The sequence below is a fragment of the Salmo salar genome, chromosome 01 (genome assembly GCF_965601325.2).
Source record: "Salmo salar chromosome 01, fSalSal1, whole genome shotgun sequence".
Taxonomy (NCBI): domain Eukaryota; kingdom Metazoa; phylum Chordata; class Actinopteri; order Salmoniformes; family Salmonidae; genus Salmo; species Salmo salar.
In genome coordinates, this window is record NC_138291.1 from 38,793,287 (window position 1) to 38,807,663 (window position 14,377).

General features: G+C 38.5%; 1 protein-coding gene across 5 annotated transcripts in view; it reads left to right on the top strand.

The window, feature by feature from the left end:
- The first annotated feature begins 3,889 nt into the window (after nt 1-3,889).
- The window catches only part of npas3 (neuronal PAS domain protein 3), a 335,830-nt gene continuing 325,342 nt past the window's right edge, over nt 3,890-14,377 (top strand). For 2 of the 5 annotated variants that reach the window (XM_045717645.2, XM_082974183.1), the window contains exon 1: nt 3,890-5,417. In XM_045717645.2, coding sequence (XP_045573601.1) covers nt 5,266-5,417 — 152 coding nt within the window. In that variant the 5' untranslated portion in view covers nt 3,890-5,265. Of the gene's footprint in view, nt 5,418-7,149; nt 7,711-14,377 lie in introns of those variants that run through there. The other 3 variants (XM_014194408.3, XM_014194412.3, XM_014194380.3) reach the window with 2 other exon arrangements.

A 14,377-nucleotide genomic window follows, 5' to 3' on the forward strand; every position in this document is an offset into this window, starting at 1 on the left:
GAGGTTTAGGTGATTGCATTTCAGACATGTCATCAAACCGCATTAAGAAACAATTTGATATGGAATCACATAGGAGTCTGAAAGGGCAGTGCGGGAGCTTATAATAGAGGATAAATAAAAGCAAGGATGTCATCTCCACTTGGACATTCCGATCAATCATTAGCATATTGAAAGTATTTTTTCCTGAATGTCCCATCTGTAATTCCTCACAACAGTTAATTTATCATTTCTCTTGAGCCAAGAGTCATCTTCAAAACACAGGGAAGCAATATTTCAGATTACATTAGGGTGGTTCAGTAAAATGTGAGTGTTTTCCTTGCCCTATGCCTCCCTGGCTTTTAAAATTCACAAGCTAACCTATCCATCAGATGGGACAATGGAAATTAAGTGATTAAAGTAAGAATACGATCAAAGGTGATCTTTCACCACGAAAAATGACCCTTACTTTACAGTAAACATGGGATGGTTGCTTAAACAGAGACTAAGCCTAGCCCTGGACTAAAAAGCTTTTTCAATTGAGAATCTCCATTGAGAATGCTGTTTAGTCCTGGACTAGGCTTAATCTGTGACTGGGAAACCAGCTCTAAATTAGTTTTAAAAACTGTGGTATAGTGCATACTGAAAACTTGTGAGAACTTTATTATCTGTGATATTAAAACCATACTGTCCATGCAACTACAGGTATATGATCTTAATTTGATCACTTTTTTTGCTGAGAATTTTCCTACACCGCAGGAAATGCAGATGAGCTTCATGATTTACATAAATTCACTGAAAACAAACTCCAATACACAGTTATATTAACAATATTGCTCTTTTCAGGTAGCTTACTTTTGGCCAGCTACAGTAATAGCCTAACCACCGATCAAGTAACATTATGGAGTAAACGTTCAAATAATGTTGCTGAAGGATTATTTTGCTGTGACAATATAGATCAAATTAAGATCCTACATCTGTATTGTCCTTTAAATCCATTTTGAAGTTGGATTTCCCATTAACATATCTCAGACCAGAACCCAAACAGTGCTTTATCCTCTCTAAGACATTACAAAACAAGTCACATCCCAGACAAAAGAGAGAAATGTATGAATCACCTATAAGACTTGGATCTTTGGTAGTCACAAAAGAAAGATGAAATTAGGATTCCGAGAAGCGGCTTCAATTATCCACTTCTGATGCAAGAAGGAATGATGACCTCTGGAATCACAGTGTTATCATATGGAAGGCTAACACTCATTCTCAACCAGACATTCTAAAACAGTGTTATCACATAGAGACAGCTCACTCTCTCATTCTGGAGGAGACATGTTAAAACACTGCAAAGTTCCGATAAGGCAAATGACTCACAACGACTTGTAGAATTGCATGGTATGATAGCATGTCCTCCAAAATGTGTCCTTCCGTAGCTTCATCCAACATGGATCTTGTGGGATTGTTATCATGAGTCAGTCACTCTTTTATGAAAAGAGAGGAGAACAAAAACTAGCAGAATCGAATAAGTTGAATAGGTGTTAGTGATGGACGTTAGCTCTGACCTCTGCAGACTCTGTGTTGTGTTCTGTTTGAGGTTGGCAATATGTGATGGAGCGAGGTTGAGCTAGCTAACAGCAGGGCTTTGACAGTATTTATCCATCCTCACATTATTAAGCTAATTGGTCAATATGGTACTGGGGAAAAAATGTCAATTACTTGGTCACTGGTCCTTGGTAAAGAGATTGCTTCCTTGTCCTTAATAGCCTATACCTACCAAAGTATGTTGCCCCCCCCCCCCCCCCCCCCCCCCCCCCCCAAAGGGGAATGATTATACTTGATTTTAATGTTTCTAGGGAGAACAAGAACCATTCTGATTGAGAAACATGTTACGTCCTCTGAAATCAGATGCAGGATTGTCCTTAAATGAATACTATTCAATTAAGCTCCGTTAAAAAGCACAACTGCCTTTGCTACACTGCTCTATTCACTGTAAGGTACCTTGTTACTTCGAGTGCCCATGCAGAATGAAGTGCCTGGCCCTAGTTGTATACAACATACCATTGATTATCATTATTTTCTAAGAGCGAGAAAGAGAAGGGTGGAAGGAAAGAGAGAGGAGAGAGAGAGAGAGAACCACTATACCTGAAATGTCATGTGGGAGAAGAGGAGCAGTTGCAGCTGCCCCCAATCTGTCTCATGTACTTTAGCAAAGAACTGTAGACAAATAAATGCAATACAGAGCCCTCCAAATAACTGAGCAGGTAAACAGCAGCAGAGACTGTTCATCTAATTGTATCAGGAGCCTGCAATGTCGGTTTAAAGCCTCCAGTGCAATTCATTTGATTTCATTACAGGGAAAATACAGCAAAAGGAGGCTAGCCATTTTCTGGACCTCATTCTTAGAGCAGTTTTATTAGACATGGTTAGAGAAGCGATCCAATTTTAAGTCTCAGGTGAAGAGCTTTGATTGTTTTTTTATTGGTGTTTAATCATATGGATTGGTTTATGTTTAGAGGATTATTTAATTGCATAAGAGTCTGCAATGTAGTTCTTCTCTTCAACTTTCATTATCTAAAGGTGTCATTTTATAGACCAAACATGTATATGTGTAAAAATGACAGAATGCTCCTACTTTAAAGATTAGAATTGTTTTTGCAAAACCTTCAGTAGGCAACTTTGGGTGGGGGCCACAGAAAATCTGAACTTATCATGAGGGGCCGCAGTGGCTCACGGGTCTGCATACCCACATCCATACCCACACATGCAGTCAGAGCCGGCTCTAGCCTTTTGGGGGCCCTAAGCGACATTTAGTTGGGGGGCCTCCACCACCGTGAAAAACATTTAAGCAGCCCCCCACCCCCCCCCCCTCTTGACAGCGGAGAGAATTCAATTTACATTTTTGAGTTCATTTCCTGCAATTCTACACATTTTGCCATGGGGCATAGTGAACATTTTGCAGTGTTAAAGCAAGTTTGTTGCAATTCTACACATTTTGCCATGGGGTGGAGAGAAGATTTTACAATTTTAACAGCTAATTTCCTGCAATTCTAAACATTTTGTAATAGGGTGGAGAGAAATGTTTGCAGTTTTTAATATGATATTTGAGTGAGAGTGACTATCAAAATCAGTGGGGGCCCCGGTCGGTAATTCGACCATGATTACTACAAGTTTAAATAGCTGGCCGCTATACTAACTTACCAATCTACAAATGTTTTTGCTGACATGGCTAATTGCGTGACTGTCAGTGACTGACATAACAACAGAAAAACTGCTGATGCACAACCAAAACATTGCAACATGTGTATTCTACTATTCTAACTCTCAACAGAATGTTGAGACCCTGACTGAGATCCTAAAACGTGGAAACATTAGGGGGGGAATTGATCCTCGGGAGTCGGGGTAGTAGCCTGTTGATTAACATGGTATACATATGTTCATTAACTATGCATAAACTTCTGCACTTCTGAGGGGAGAACATTATGCTATAGAATGTATCATGTGTTATGGAAATTTGAGTTGGTGTCCTCTGCAAGCATTAAGTTCAAGCAAACATATTGGCTTAAATGTAAAATCTTAAAAATAAAGTGAAGATGTTTTCATAGGCAACTTGTCTATATAATATTATGAAGTACTACTCTTCGTCTGTTTTACCTGTTATTTGTCTAATTGTATCTAGTTTGTACTGGCTGTACTGTATATGTCAAACACTTGCACAGTCTTGGTGAGAGAGGGCTTGATGGTATGTTAATTTGTGCTTTACCCGCGTAATGAATGGTTATGGTTTCAATGGAGTCGAGTATCACCCGTCTCCCTGGGCTGCAATGGGTTACCGCTGCTGCAGCATCCTTTGCGCGTTCCTGTCGTGGTCTTTGATTGGCTGGAATGGGGCGGCGCGCTCAGGCATCGCTTGCGCGAGGCATCAGCAGCTGCTGAGGCCAAGTTCATCAGCTCACACGCGCTAGGAATGGCATTGCTGCACACTACCAGATCACACAACAACACAGTATATGGGAAAATTCACACAGACAGCAACACGCTTATTTACAAATGATCCGATGCACATTAGGGCATAGCAAGTTGAGGAAACCTGTACCGGAGACACCTCACAAAAACAACAGCACATACAGATAGATAGAGCACCAGTCAGTCAAGAGGAGAGGGGGGTTCAGTCCTTCAAAGAAAGATAAGAAAACATCACACTTCAATTGTTGGAGAAAAACTGAACGCGTCAGCGTTATTTGGAAGTTTTTTTTTAGCGATTTTTTTTGCATACTGGCCTATCATCACATCTCGGCATCCTTACAAATAGCATCGGTCCACTTTGGAAGTGACGAGTGTGCCAACAATAGTGGTAGGGCATAAAATACTTTTTTTGCAATCCTCTCATTCTAATCTAGGTTTAACGATTTGGTCAGCGAACTATTGCTAACTTTTGTTGTGTCTATGGTGTAAGTCTAAAACGTAATCTATTTCAAAACGTTAACTTGCATTGTTTTGTTCGTAATAATAACATTTGGATTGGAATTTTGGAGAAAGATGCTGTGCGCACCGAGAATGGAAACAGGTCCGCGATTGTGGCTTTAAGCCCTTTCTTTTTCTAATATCTTAACAACCAGTATTCTATTTGATTATCTTACAGAGATAAAACTTCAGTAAATTCTAAATAACCTTATTGGTGAGCTTTTTATTGGTGAACTTCCGTTCCCGAAGAAGCGCCTGTCAGTTTGTTCTCCTGTTAACTTTGTAGGTAGCCTAAAACTTCCTGACCGGCTGTCACTTCTTATATTTCAACTTCTAGATTACCAGATATCAATAACTCTAATCAATGTTTCACTTGTACATATAGGAAACGCTAAACTGAATGGATACATCTAATTTCTGAAAAGATAAGAAATATAAGGCTTGACTTTTCAACATTTTACGCAAGAATTACGCGGGATAGTTGCAGTAGGATATTTGGCAAAACATCATCAACATTTTGTCATTATATCTAGATAAAGATAAATAACAATATTCATTTATCTCTCCACGGTCTCCAAACCTACACACCCCTGCGTAGAGGACGCGTTTCCTGCCCCGCACACCACCGGCATCAATGTCATTGCTAACCTCCTGAAAGCTGCAGTTATCTCGTCGCTGATACAGAGAGAAATCCAGACATAGAATGGCCGATGAGCTGGTAACCATCACTCATGGGATTGTGGTGTGACTTGTTCGGCTGGAGGGAAGACTGCTGATATTCTTTGAAAAATCTTCATAGACTCAGTGCGTGTTCAATCTACCAGAGCAGGGATGATCCGGATCTTCCCGGATTTCAGCGTTCAGGTGACGGCGGCAGGTGGAGGAGCCGGGGGAATGCCATCAGGTCCTGCGGTGGGGAGAATCCCCGGTACCACTAACGGGAACCCGCAGAACGTCCAGGGGATCACGTCCTATCAACAAAGGTATGTTGACCTGACCACTGGGGAAATGTGTTTTGTATTGTTTTATTTCACAAATTCTTTAATTCAGACAGGGGCACAATAATAGTCTTATGGATATGTTATAAGTCACTGAACAGTTTGGGTTCTTTAATGGTCATGGGCAGGCCCACCACGTTTATAACATATTTCATTATCAAGTTTCACATTATGCCAGTTAGCCTATGCAATATAGGCCACATGGATAACAACAATAGTTCAATTGGCTACAACCTGCAAATGTAGTAAGTCACTTTACATGAAGTTGCATGTGGAATGTGATGCATAAAACAACACCTGGCTAGACAATCAACTTATTCTGAAAGACTTCAATTAGGCTATCCATGAGACCTTTAAGCGAATGATCAGGAAAATGCCCATATTCTGAGCGATCATTCAATAGACTATTTTACAATCAATAATTAGGGTAATATATAGCCTACACTGAATGCTTTACATGCTACTTTATCGTGTAGGGCTATAACGCCTATCAAAGATAATGAAGGTAGGTATATGTTATATAGGCCTATGTTAGTTTCTCAGAACATACCAAAACCCCAACAGAGTGTAAATACAGAGACTTAATGGCTGGCAAAAGTTACCACATTGACATTACAGGCCTGAATTAGAAACTATGGTATTCATGATTAAAAGCTTTTGCAACCCACAGTTAAAATCACAAGTATTTTAGAATGACTCATTATATTTTATTAAACATGTTAGGCAGCTTATATTGTTTAAGGTAAAACAAATAGGCCAATAGATTAGCCTATAGCTACAGGCCACATCAGCTGTCTGAAAGAGAACATTTGAATGGCAAACAGTGACATGCTAACCTGTTCAAATATAAATGTTTAAAGAAATTGGTTGAGACTAATAATCCAAGGCACTTTTTCTAAAGCAATTACATTTCTTTGATCATATTTTAGCCAATATAACAAAATAACTTTTATAGGCTATATTTTCAAAACAACCATTTTGGTATGGTTAGCTATATTATAGATTAAATCTGAAAGAGCAGAGATTAAACAACTTTTAAAAAACTATAAAAGTATGTAACAAAACAAGAAAAAGTGAACACAATTAAAATCCACACTTTGTCTACATTTGCAATGCTGCATCAGGACGTTTTGGGTTTATTCTAGGCCTTTTACCCAATATCAGAATATTACCTTCCTGAAGTTTGTATTTGGCATCTGGTAAACACATTTTTACAAACAAACAAATAAAGTTGCACAATTATTTAGAGCATATGACCGGTCAGTGACCTTGACCAGTCATTGATCGAAGACTAGTTTTCAACTCCATCATTCTTGTTTATCTGATGTGACACTCGAATGATAATTCATTTAAATGCAAATGCTTTAACAATTAGGCTAATGCAGGGGTGATTCATAGGCTATGTTATATTACACTAAAATAGCTTGCTTTTTAGATCAGACTACAAAAGTTAATCACAGCCAGATAAATGAAATAATAGGCCTACTTAAAACAGAGATACAACCGTATGTAGGTGAATATATTTTTATTTCAATTATGAATCTTGATGTTGTTAGTGATATATAGTCACATCCAATATCTGCAAAACTATTAAGATGATCAGAAACAGTTCATTTAGTGAGAAAACGTCATAATGCAAACATGTATAGATACTTCCAATTGCAGAACAAAAAGCAAATCCAAGGGAATTTGCGTATTGCAACCTGTATAACGCAAAAAAAAAAAACTGTTTTCAACTACAACTGAGTGGCGTTGTTGCGCCGGCTGGAGAGAAGATGTGTCCTTTTTCACATAGAGCGAGCCAGGAAAAGCTGTAAAATGCACAGACAAACAGACTCAGAAAAATCCTTTACGAAGCAACGAAGACAAGAGGCTCTTGCGGAAAAATGTAAAGATAGGCTACGATGTTCCCGTTTATAGTGTAGCAATTCCACTGTTACAACCCGAGCTCCGTATATCAGGAGAGCAGCTGGATTTGAGAAGCATCCCCCGGTTTCCACTCACTTTTCTTGGCATGCCTTTGGAGCTCGATCTCGGTTTTTTTTTGCTCCGTTTTTCACGCTCATGAACGCCAATACACGGAGACAGGGGCACGGCTGGTCCACATCAGCGCTATGGCTTTGTTTAAATACACCTAGTCTACATGACGCATTGCTGTCAGACGGCACGGCTTTATGTCAAAATAAATCTGAAGAAAAAAAAGTAAGAAATCAAATAATTGCAGGAAGATGGCGCCCACCAAACCTAGCATTCAGCAAGACCCTACAAGAAGAGAACGGTAACGCTTGGATTGTTCTTTTTCTATATGAAAACGTTGACGCTTATGACTAGATGCTATGCAATTTTGAGTGGAGATGTCAGAAGTTTCGATGTTTCCCTTTTCAGCAGGAGTGCATCTGATAATTGGGGACCTTGGCGTTCGGGTAACAGGTATAGACTGAGAAGGCGTATGTTATAGGCTACTACAGAACAGCTAGTGCTGGCCAGCAATGCAGGCACTTTCGCATTGTTTATGTGCTAAGCAAGGTTGTTAACTGTCGTAAACATATTCGTTCATCGATGACAATGCCGCTGTTTGTTTCTGTGTAGATGGAAAAGCTGCTTGCTAGGCCAGGCTGTGCTGTTCTGTGTGCGGCAGTGGGGATTCTCTGCATGCTGTTTTGCAGCGGAACCTCAGTCAGTCTGAAGCTTATGTGAGAGCGAAATTAGCATACACCAGCAACCAGCTGTTGAGGAACTTTAAATGTAGCACATGGATTACTCTGTGTTGTCAGATCAGAAATCCCCCTCTGGTAATGGTTGTAGTAGACTTGTAGTTAAGGACAACACTGTGGCTGCGACAGTCAAATTGTATTATAGCAAATTTGCATGTTTTGAAAAACAAGCAGGTGATTAGATTGAAATGAATTATGGTATGTTAATATCTGGAGTTTAAAGTGGCTCTTGAAGGCAGCAATGAGTTGTATTTTCACAAATAATATAAACATTAATTATGCTATAGCTACATCCTTATGCCCCCCCCCCCCCCCCCCCCCACTACATCGAACAAGTTAGAAATAAGCTTTAGGATCTGAGTTTATTACAGACACTGACAATTTCATAGCAGAACGTTTTAATCCATTCAGAAAGTATTCAACCCCCTGACTTATTCTACATTTTGTTGTGTTACAGCCTGAATATAAAATGGATTAAATAAATAAAAAATTCACCCATCTACACACAATACCCCATAATGACAAAGTGAAAACATGCATTTATAAATTTAAGCAAATTTATTCAAAATGAAATACTGAAATATCTAATTTACATAAGTATTCACACCCCTGAGTCAATACATGTTAGAATCACCTTTGGCAGCGATTACAGCTGTGAGTCTTTCTAGGTAAGTCTCTAAGAGCTTTGCACACCTGGGTTGTACAATATTTGCACATTATTCTTAAAAAAAATCTTAAAGTTCTATCAAGTTGGTTGTTGATCATTGTTAGACAGCCATTTTCAAGTCTTGCCATAGATTTTCAAGCGGATTTAAGTCAAAACTGTAACTAGGCCACTAGGGAACACTCAACGTCGTCTTGGTAAGCAACCCCAGTGTATATTTGGCCTTGTGTTTTAGGTTATTGTCCTGCTGAAAAGTGAATTTGTCTCCCAGTGTCTGTTGGAAAGCAGATTGAACCAGGTTTTCCTCTAGAATTTAGCCTGTGCTTAGCTATATTCCGTTTCTTTTCATCCTAAAAAACTCCCTAGTCCTTGCCGATGACAAGCTACCCATAACATGATCCAGCCACCACCATGCTTGAAAATATGATGAGTGGTACTCAGTGATGTGTTGTGTTGGATTTGCCCCAAACATAACACTTTGTATTCCGGATTTAAAGTTCATTTCTTGGCTAAATGTTTAAATGTTTTTCATTTTAGTGCCTTATTGCAAACAGGATGCATGTTTCGGAATATTGTTATTATGTACAGGCTTCCTTCTTTTCATTCTGTTAATTACGTTAGTATTGTGGAGTAACTACAATGTTGTTGATCCATCCTCAGTTTTTTCCTATCACAGCCATTCTTTTTTTTTTTGAATAGTTATAGACTCAAGACATTTCAACTTTTCATTTCAAATTTATTAGACTTTTTTTTGTACATTATTTCACTTTGACATTATGCGGTATTGTGTGTAGACCAGTGACACAAAATCTAAATTGTATCAATTTTAAATTCAGGCTGTAACACAACAAAATGTGGAAAAAGTAAAGCGGTGTGAATACTTTCTGATGGCACTTGTGTGTTATTGAATACACTGCTGGTGCTTTTTTTGAATTGAACAAAGGGGTTACAGTGTATCGATGTTTACTGGGGTGTAACTTGTTAGGACACATTGTATCTAACACATGATTGTGCTGCATTTTAAAGATACATTGCGGTAAATTCTTCTCTAAAAGGAAAAGAAGGTTAGCTGTCATTCAAGAACTATAAGCTTAATCAGGTCATTTTTTATGCGTATGTGAGGAAAAGCAAAAATAGCGAAAACTTGACATGGACCATTATTGTCAATAGGCCTACTTGCTATTGTGAATTACTATTATTCTATACACATATTGTTAATAACCCTAATTAAACATTTACAAACTTCCTGGTCTGAGTGCACCCTGCTATTTCACTAATTCACCATTTCACTCAGTATATTTACAATTGCAGCAGCAGCATCCAGCCAGCAGCAGCATCCAGCCAGCAGCAGCATCCAGCCAGCAGCAGCAGGGAATGTTTATGCTAAGTCAGTCTCTAGTAATCTCTCTGGCAGGAGCATATTTGTGTGCCATTCTGGGCTATATCTGAGAGATAGGAATCTTGAAGATGGAATTAATTTTGAGGGGGGAAACTTCATAGCCTGTGCATGAGTGCTTTCTTTATCACCTGTCTCCTATTGCCAGTCTGCAGAAGTAAATCAGACTCTGATCTGTTATTCTGCTCCACTTGAGAGTTGAACTTAATAACACTTGGGTCTGAGAATTCTGATTGAAGGACTAGGTGAATATATTTAATTTAATGCCCCTCTTAAAAGCATCCTGATGTTTGCCAGAATGGGGGGGGGGGGGCTGTTTATAGTTGTTGCTGTCCTCAAGGTGGTGTAATCTGACTAATGCCATCCTGACTGACTGACTAGGGCAAACAACTCTGCTGGCTGGATTAAGTGGTGAAATTTAAAGAGAGAGAGAGAGAGAAACGGTGTTGGCTTGAGTTCACACACAACAGAGTAACTAACCGCAAAGTTGGCCGTTCTTTCACAAACCATTTCCCTCCCTTTGGGCAAACAAAAGTGCTAAATTGTCCTATTTCCTATTCTGTTCACTTCAGAAGATTTATAAAACATAATTAAGAATGAGTATAACTATGATTGCTATAGTCTGGAGAATGGAGAGGGGAGCAATGTGATGGTGTAGTTGCTGTAGGCAAAGCATTCGGCTATGTTTAGTTGAAAATGATGCCACATTTTACTTTTATTTTGATGGAATAACAGAGGGAGCCAAGCATTTTTTGCTAGTGGTCTCAAATATTAAAGCATTGCATTATTTTACCCTCTGCCTTTCAATGTCAAAATATGTCAATATTTGTAAGAATACACAAAGAAATGAAATTGTTTCAGTACATAATTATTGTTTACAATGATAGAGGTAGGCTTTACTGTAATTTTCACTTCTCATACACGACTTGAACCAGGCAGCAATGTACATATAGGTTTATTGTAAAACATGTTTCTACTCGTCTTTTAAACCATTTTCATGTCAACTGAAATAGTAGAAACATGTTAGATGAAATTGCCTTTTTTCTTGTGTGAGGGAGAGCGTTGTACCAAAGCAAATGTTCAAGGAAACAGCCATGCCAGAAATGAACACTAATGCGTTATTATCAGAAAACAATGTTTGTTATGGACCTTATTAAAAAGATATCCCTTTCACTTCACAGCCACAGCCCTCCTTATTGGTTGTTTTCATAACAGTGGCGATGGTGCACTAGATGGGGTGTGTTGCTGTAAAACCATGGTACAGAGAACACACTATCCAATCCTATCGATTGGATATTGAATAGTTAGAGAACAGAGGTGTATAACTCTGTTTATTTATCACAATTAGGATTGATTTCTGCTTCCTGGTGTGTGTCTCTCTTTCTGGCTGCACACATATGGTCCCCGGCACTGTTGATTACCAATGTTCTCCCTCTTTCCTCCGTGTGTGTGTGTGTGTGTGTGTGTGTGTGTGTGTGTGTGTGTGTGTGTGTGTGTGTGTGTGTGTGTGTAACTGGATGGTTACTGTGAAGGTCAGAGTAGAGAGCGAGAGATGTGTAAAGAAGATGCATCCTGGGTAAAAAGGTATAACGGTGCAGCCAACGGGTTGGAGCTGCTGCATTAAAGCACTACAAGGCTTGTCTACAGAGAGAGATGTGTTTTATTACTCACTTCATGATGCTGCTTACCACACACTGCTTGATCGTAGGTTTTTCTTTTTTTGCTGTGTAGTTTTCAGGCGTGGCTGGTTGACTGACTGGCTGGCATTTGTATCATCTTTAGACTATGTCATGTGTACTTTAAGTGGTAGTGGTGGGCTCATAGAAAAACACCTGTTATAGTGCCCATGGGCCAGCAGGCCAAATTTCACATATTTGTCCACTTTGGGGTGGCAAAGTCTAATGATGATTTTCATTAAGGTTTATGTCTGTGGGTTATATTTTGGTATGATACCCACGTATCAGAGGTAGCTAAATGTGGTTATCACCGCATTATATGTTATGATCCCTATGCGGTTAGTTCGGCCAACAGGATTGAGGTTATGACATTTCATTTTGCATTATAAGGGAGCAATCTCCTCAAACTTAGGCGATTTGATATGTTATTAACGTCATAATATAACACATATTAAGGAATGAAACAATTGGAATGATAATTACATCTCTATGGGCCCACCTTGGAGGGTCAAAGGTCATACATGTAAGCATTTTGGGGTATATCGAGCCAGAATGGTCATTATTGTGATGTGCTCTGTTATCACATGGTACTCTAGATGACAACTGCACCAAATTTCACACAGAACAAGGATAACCATTGGGGAAGTTATTTTATTTTAGCAAAATTCAGTCCCCATAGATTTAGTCTATATTCAGCCCCAGCAGCCTATTTTCAAGATGGCCGCCATTCATTTTGATGGAGAGGAACTGAATTTATTGCGCATGGCCATAACTGAATAAATCATTTGTCTAATAACACCAATAATGGCTTAAATTGTGTGTTACAGTCAGTAAAACCCAAAATGATGGCCCAAGTATGTCAGTTCTATTTATTTAGGTATATATTGGCAGAATAGGTCTGCTGATGGGGCAGCTTCTATGCATAGCCACTTTAATAACTTTACCTACATGTACATATTACCATAACTAACCAGTGCCCCCACACATTGACTCTGTACCAGTACCCCCCTGTATATAGTCTCGCTATTGTTATTTTACTGCTGCTCTTTAATTACTTGTTACTTTTATCTCTTATTCTTATCTGTATTTTTTTTAACTGCATTGTTGGTTAGGGGCTCGTAAGTAAGCATTTCACTGTAAGGTCTACACCTGTTGTATTCGGCGCATGTGACTAATACAATTGGACTTGATTTGATTTAAAAAAATATTCAAAAAAAGCAGTCAGAATTGCAGAATTGTTTTGCCATTTCAAAAATATTACATTGAAACGCTTAGAAAATCTTTCAGAAGCATTCACTGATGTCTATTGATTAAAACCTTTTCCTGCATTCAAATGACTAGTGGCCTCATGGGTGAAATGTTAATCATTTTCATAATTTCCTAATATATAAACATTATTTTTTTTAAACTGCCTGAAAATCTGGTGTTTCTATGTCAAGCGGTTTTTGTCTTCTGTGATGTATATAAAGTGTAATATTGGGATGCAAACTCAAAATGTAATACATTTCATCTCTATATCTGACATGGTACAGGTGTCTTCTCTTTTGAAGCCCATAACCATGTGTGTGAGGTGCATACTTGGGTTTCAGAGTAGATTTGTTTAAGACTACCAAGAAACAATCTGTGTGACCCTGATTTAGCCCACTGCAGTAAAACGTTAAAATAATATGCAATATGATTGTATAAATTGTGTTAACATCAAGAAATGTGATGTGAAATCTGCCTAGTATATTGCACCCTATTTAAAATTCCATAGGAATGCATTACATCCAGCAGAGGTACAGGTAACCCAGCCAGGTTTGCAAAGTATATCATCGTTGTAAAATATTAGCAAACATTTTTTTGTTGTAGCCTAAAACACTATTTATATATCTGTTTTTGATCGGTATTTGCATCCCTAATTTCTCTATTTTATTTTCAAACATGATATAATAATGATATACAAGATTATGCCATATTGTTAAATATACAATCTGTGAATTGAATCCTGTCAAATACACTGCATTCCAACATAACATCATAACAAACCACCTAATGATGAGGGCATCAACTTACAAAGCTGGTGAAGTATTAAAGCCTTAGGTTTACAGCATTTATAGATGGTGCACAGTTACACTACTTGTATATTGTAGTATAGGGCCTACTGAAAAATGTATTGGTTAGTGGCTGTTGAGGGCTGTCGAGGGCACCAGCATTAGTCCAGTTGTTAAAAGGCTGGATTTTTTTCAAATGACTAATTGCAGAATTTGTATTACATTTGCCAACCATTCACTGAACTTATGGCTACAAAATGAGGTAACATACAGTATTTCATTAAATAACTTAGAAGGTTGAAGGTTAGTGTGCACTTTTAAGAACATGATGACACGTACAGAAGAGCTTTTAATCACCTATGTGATTAAAAGAGGTCATTTGTCTTTACCTAAATCTTTGTGTTAGCTTGCTGGGACAACTCAACAAATGACCGAGAACATTGTTCATCTTAGCATGCTGAG